The sequence below is a fragment of the Lupinus angustifolius genome, chromosome LG13 (assembly GCF_001865875.1).
Source record: "Lupinus angustifolius cultivar Tanjil chromosome LG13, LupAngTanjil_v1.0, whole genome shotgun sequence".
NCBI lineage: Eukaryota > Viridiplantae > Streptophyta > Magnoliopsida > Fabales > Fabaceae > Lupinus > Lupinus angustifolius.
In genome coordinates, this window is record NC_032021.1 from 722357 (window position 1) to 728442 (window position 6086).

The following is a 6086-nucleotide window of genomic DNA, read 5'->3' on the forward strand; positions in this document are numbered from 1 at the left end:
AAACTAAATATAATGGTGTAAGATTTTGCTAGATTCTCAAACTAATAAAAGGTGTAGAATTCAATTCTTGTGAGCAATACTTATTGAGATAGACATCCTCATATCCGAAATAGATTAATTCATTATCTATAGATGTTGGGATATCTTTAGTCGTAACAATAAATTATTATTGCAAAGGACATTATGTTGGTGAGGCATTGGAATTTGGAAGTAATTTGAAATAAAAGAGAGATGATGGGCTATGGTGATTTTTTGTTACTACAAAGCTGAAAGTCCTTAATAAGCTCATCATTTTATCATTCCATGTAATTGGACGGCCCAAATAACCACTTTTATACCTCATTCTTTCATTTAATAGCCCAAAACAATTTAAACTCCACAATTCCCCTCCCTCTTATATTCAGACAGGTCCATCATATTTTTTGAATTAAGACTGGTGCATATATCTGCTGTCTCACTTTTCATACCACTTTATGTACCATCAATTTTATTGGTTTAAAAAATTTATTTAAGTTAAAATTGTAATTATTAAATATTTTTCTGACCAATCATACATTCTGACACATGAAATGACACAAACCAGTGGAACAACAGATATGCATTAGAATGCATTACTGTGGAAGATGGAAATTGTCCGTGTAAATATTTATACATAATTAATGTATTATTTATTATTCATTTATATTATTTAGTTATGAATAATAGCGTGACAAAGTAAAATCTGGTGGTATTTTTCTCTCTCTCACTTTTGTATTGAGAGAGATACATGTCTAAATATACTTTATCTTAGTAACATTATGAAATGTTAGAGAAAAGGTCCAAAATTAAAATTGAAACAAGCAGTTCTATATCTGATAAAGTTATGGAAAGTCAATTGTAAAAAATAAAATATATTTTTTGACATTTTTTGTTTGCTTGACCCGTCAATTAAGGTGGACAATCAATGGATTTGAATGTGATAACTTTTGACAAATGAAATAAATTATAAATTGAAGTGTCATTTGTCAATGTTGAAGCACTTGTAACAGATCATTCTCCCATGTGACTCATTTGAAATGATATCATTTACATAAACCAATCTCAAAAGTTATTCATTAAAAAGAATAAAGAAATCAACACTTCGCATTCTTTTCATTTTATCACTTCTGTAAATCTAACACATGCAATAATAGTCAACTCCACCGTATTGGATTTGAACAGTCAACATTGATATAACTTACCATATGCATTCCCATTTGTATGTGTATTTTGTGAATTGTGACTTTTTTGTTTCATATAGGTATCCTCGCATCGGAGACAATTATGTCCAAGTCGAAAACATGTAGAGGTATATGGGGCTAACTTTTGAACTCAAGATCTTACTTAAAGAAAATCAAACATATATCACATGAACCAATACTCATTGACTTTGTGAAGTGTGATTTGCATGGTCACATGGGAGCTTCATTATTTTATTCCCTCTAACAGCATATACATAGAATGTCCCACATGCGACAGAACCATTATCATTGTTTCCGCGTACAATTATTTTTGGCTTTTGTTTTATTAAAAGTGTGGAAGGGGAAGCTTATTGTTTGTTTGGGACGCTATTAAAAAAATAAAGATACCATTCATTCATCAAAAAATAAGTGAAGAAAAATGAAAATGCCGTGTGATGCGTCATTAATTGCTGCCCACTGTCATCCAGCTTGCACAATGCAAATTGCATACCGGATAAATATTATCAACATTCGGGGAGAGACTTGTTGGAAGGGGTAGTTACACATTCACTCAAAAAAACATGAATTTATTATTCAAAATGTGAAAGAATATTCTTAGTAGTATAAAAAACAACATTCAATGCTACTAACAAATGAAGCAAAAACAAACAAAAAACCATAAGTATTTTGTTTTAATCATATGACATGTTTTTATTTGTGGTATATAATTTGAGACAACAAATCTTTTATTGAAAGATACTAAGTTATAAAGTTATAAAGTATCAAAATTATAATTACTGGTTTAGTATGTGCAATTTAATTAAAAGTGGTTTATTTGCACATTCATTCATTATAAAGTGTTTTTTTAGAAAAATAATAATTGTTTTTACAACTTTATCTCTAACTAATTAATAAGATAGTGAAGATAATTAAGCATAGTTATTATAAAATAAGGTATTACATAACTTGAATATAAATTTGTGAATATAACCTTAAAAAAGTAGATAGAAAAGAGGGTAGTATAATAGTATAATACTTTCAATTACTTTGAGTCACAACATTCTCACTTCCCACCGCTTTGATTCACTACCCAACCAACAAGGCAACAACCAAACCAAACCAAACCAATTTCATTTGCTTTTTCGTTTTTGGTTTCCCCTTCCTTCTTTCTTACGTTCTATATATTTGTATTAATTATATATAACCAAAACTACTCTTTTCTTTTCCATTCACTATATTTAATTATATTAAAGTTACCTACAAATTAAAGCTTGCAACCTCCACCACTCTTCTCTCATATACATATAAATTCAAGTGTGTGTCTTTCGTTTCTCTAACACCAAATCATTTCATTTCTCTCTTTAACATGAAGCTCCTTCTTAGTTTGTGTTCAATATTACTATTTGTGTTCAACATTATTGTTCATGTTGTTGCTGAAGACCCTTATAGATTCTTTGATTGGAATGTTACTTATGGAGACATTTATCCTCTTGGAGTTAAACAACAGGTTTTTATATAATATATATTATATATAATTCACTTCTTACGTTAACTTTCATTTTAATTATTCTTTTTCATGTATACATATATGTTGCATTTTCAGGGCATTTTTATCAATGGACAATTTCCTGGCCCAGAAATTTATTCTGTTACCAATGATAATTTGATCATTAATGTACACAATAGCTTACCAGAACCGTTTCTTATATCATGGTGATTACTCTATCTTTCTCTGTCTTTATGTTTTTCTTTCAAAATCTTCATTGTGTTAATAATGAATAGTGTTATGCATGTCTAGTTCAAATAGATCACAGCAAATTACAGTGGTAAAATCATGTGTCATCATCATTCTATTCCTTCCAAATTAGCTTCATCTATTGGCTATTCCATCATGGAAACATATATAACATGAGAAAAAGATGTTTACATATGACTTTATAAATTTTATATATTTTCATTATATAATTTATTATTTATATTTAATTACGCTTGACTTTCCAAAAAAAATCCAACGAATGATAATAGGCAATAGCAACAGAATTGACAAAATTGTATAAAATGACTTTATTTTAGTTCGCTGCACTTGATTAATTATACGTCTTTGTTGTCGGGACATGAGTTCTGCATGAAAATGATTTTTTTAGGACACCTTAAATCCAAGGCAACTTCAGAAACATGTATGACTAAATTTGTTACATATTTTGAAGGTTGGAATATTTTGTATAAATTCCATAAATAAATTGAAAGTGTAGTTCTTCTGGTAATTAGTTCTTTATAGTAATTACCGCTTTATCAATTATACATTTACCTTTTCATTGTTGTTGAGAGGAAAATAGTTGTAATATAAAGTGGATGGAGGAATGGAGAATAAAGGAAAAGCAATATAAGTGAATATATACAAAATTTGTATTTATATTTAAGATGACAAAAATATTCATCTCCAAAAACATTTGTAATAAATTCTCACAAAAATAATCTGCGGGTGAGAATGAGTATCATGATATTCATCCTCAAAAGTAATGTTATTTGATAAATTATTTTTAAATGGGCCGCAACAAAGTAACTTCCTTATCTCTTTCTTGCTGGCACTGATAGGGATTAAAGAGATGACCCTTACCTTTTTATTCAATTCACACACAATGACCGACATGGAAAACAAAAGAAACAAAACATGGCTTTAATAAATGTTGTTGTCACCCATCACTTCTGTTCTTTAAGTCATTTCACGGACCAATCCTACTTAACTCCAACCCCAACTACCCATAACACAATTGTCACTATCAATGGGTTGTTACTTGTTACACTCTCCTTCAACAAAAACAACAATAATTTGATTTTCTTATATGCAACAGGAATGGTGTTCAGCAAAGGAGAAATTCTTATGAAGATGGAGTTTATGGAACTACATGTCCCATCCCTCCAGGGAAGAACTTCACATACACACTTCAAGTCAAAGATCAAATTGGAAGCTTCTTTTATTTCCCATCTCTTGCTTTTCATAAAGCAGCTGGTGGCTATGGTGCCATCAAAGTCCTTAGTAGGCCAAGGATTCCAGTTCCATTCCCTGACCCAGCTAATGATTATTCCCTTCTAATCGGTGATTGGTACCATATCGATCACACGGTAATCAAACATATACTTTTTCAACCAATTATTAACTATGACATATGGAGTAACACAATTATGATTTATTAAGTCTAGGTGAAAGTGTACTAATTCATGTACCATTGCTCTATATGTATTCAGAAATTGAAGTCTATTCTAGATTTTGGACATAGACTTCCATTCCCTCAAGGTGTTTTGATCAATGGTCGTGCAAATGGAACATCATTCACAGTTGAACAAGGTCTCACTCTTTCTATTCATGCCTATATTATAAATGTGTTTTTTTCTCTTCATAAGGTTAGTTATTGACTCATGAATGATTATGTCAATATATAAAGGGAAAACATACAGGCTTAGAATATCAAATGTTGGGCTTCAAAACACTTTGAACTTTAGGATTGAAGGGCATGACTTGAAATTGGTGGAAGTTGAAGGAACTCACACTGTACAAACCACTTATTCCTCTATTGATGTTCATGTGGGACAATCTTATTCAGTGTTGATTACAGCTGATAAAGCACCCAAAGATTACTACATTGTTGCTTCCACTCGTTTCACTGACAAAGTTATTACAAGTACAGCTTCACTTCACTATAGTAACTCTCAACAACCTATTTCTGGACCAATTCCTAGTGGTCCAACAACTGAGATTGATTGGTCTATTAAACAAGCTCGTTCAATCAGGTACTTGATTTGTTCATCAAATATCAAATGATAATGACCAATTACTTAAACATTGTTCAACAATTAACATATTATAATTTTTTTTGTAGGACAAATTTAACAGCAAGTGGGCCAAGGCCAAATCCACAAGGATCATACCACTATGGTCTTGTGAACATAACTAAGACATTCAAGTTAGAGAGTTCAGCAGCACAAGTTAATGGGAAACAAAGATATGCAATCAATAGTGTATCTTTTATTCTATCTGATGAAACAACTCCTTTGAAGCTAGCAGATTACTTCAAAATTGATGGTGTGTTCCAAGTTGGAAGCATTCCAGATAACCCTTCTAGGAAACCTATGTATCTTGATACTTCAGTCATGGGTGCCGATTTTCGAGCATTTGTTGAGATTGTGTTTCAAAACCATGAAGACATAGTTCAAAGCTACCATATTGATGGATATTCATTTTGGGTTGTAGGGTAAGACTTCATTTTTTTGCCCATCAATCTTTAATATTTTTACTTTATAATAACATATCATTGGAATTTAAAGATCACATTTTTATACAGTATGGATGGTGGTGCATGGAATCCTAATAGTCGTAATCAGTATAATCTCAGAGATGCAGTTTCAAGGTGTACAACACAGGTTAGTTTTTTTGTATTTGTCATTTTCTTTGATCATTAATTCCTTATATTCCAAATGTAGCAAAAACTTACTAATCAATATTTGTTTCAGGTATATCCTAAGTCATGGACTGCAATTTATGTAGCACTAGACAATGTGGGTATGTGGAATGTGAGAAGTGAATTTTGGGCACGACAATATCTTGGACAACAATTTTATCTACGAGTATATTCACCAGTTGAATCTATTAGAGATGAATATCCAATTCCAAAGAATGCACTTCTATGTGGTAAAGCTGCTGGAAGAATAACTAGACCACTATCATGATCAAAACTCGATACCATCTCAATCATTAACTCACCTACATAGGGACTCATTCTTTACATATCCATCGATCATTTCTTTGTATTACTACATTATCAGCGATTCACCATTGTATTGTGTCAATAAATTATTACCCTCTATTGGATTATTTTTTTTCTTTCAAGT

At 30.9% G+C, this 6086-nt stretch overlaps 1 protein-coding gene across 1 annotated transcript; it reads left to right on the forward strand.

The window, feature by feature from the left end:
• On the forward strand, positions 2532-6086 carry LOC109325311 (L-ascorbate oxidase homolog). The gene is made up of 8 exons (XM_019557594.1): positions 2532-2706; positions 2803-2912; positions 4052-4322; positions 4446-4545; positions 4643-4988; positions 5078-5449; positions 5540-5618; positions 5709-6086. The coding sequence occupies exons 1-8, from the start codon at positions 2566-2568 to the stop codon at positions 5922-5924; spliced, it is 1635 nt and encodes a 544-aa protein (XP_019413139.1). The 5' UTR covers positions 2532-2565; the 3' UTR covers positions 5925-6086.

What these genes read in the sequence shown, in the direction of transcription:
- LOC109325311 (XM_019557594.1), top strand. Translation starts at nt 2,566, where the DNA reads ATGAAGCTCCTTCTTAGTTTGTGTTCAATATTACTATTTGTGTTCAAC. An exon ending in GGTACCATATCGATCACACG is followed by an intron (nt 4,323 to 4,445) that starts GTAATCAAACAT and finishes ATATGTATTCAG; the next exon opens with AAATTGAAGTCTATTCTAGA. An exon ending in TATTCATTTTGGGTTGTAGG is followed by an intron (nt 5,450 to 5,539) that starts GTAAGACTTCAT and finishes ATTTTTATACAG; the next exon opens with TATGGATGGTGGTGCATGGA.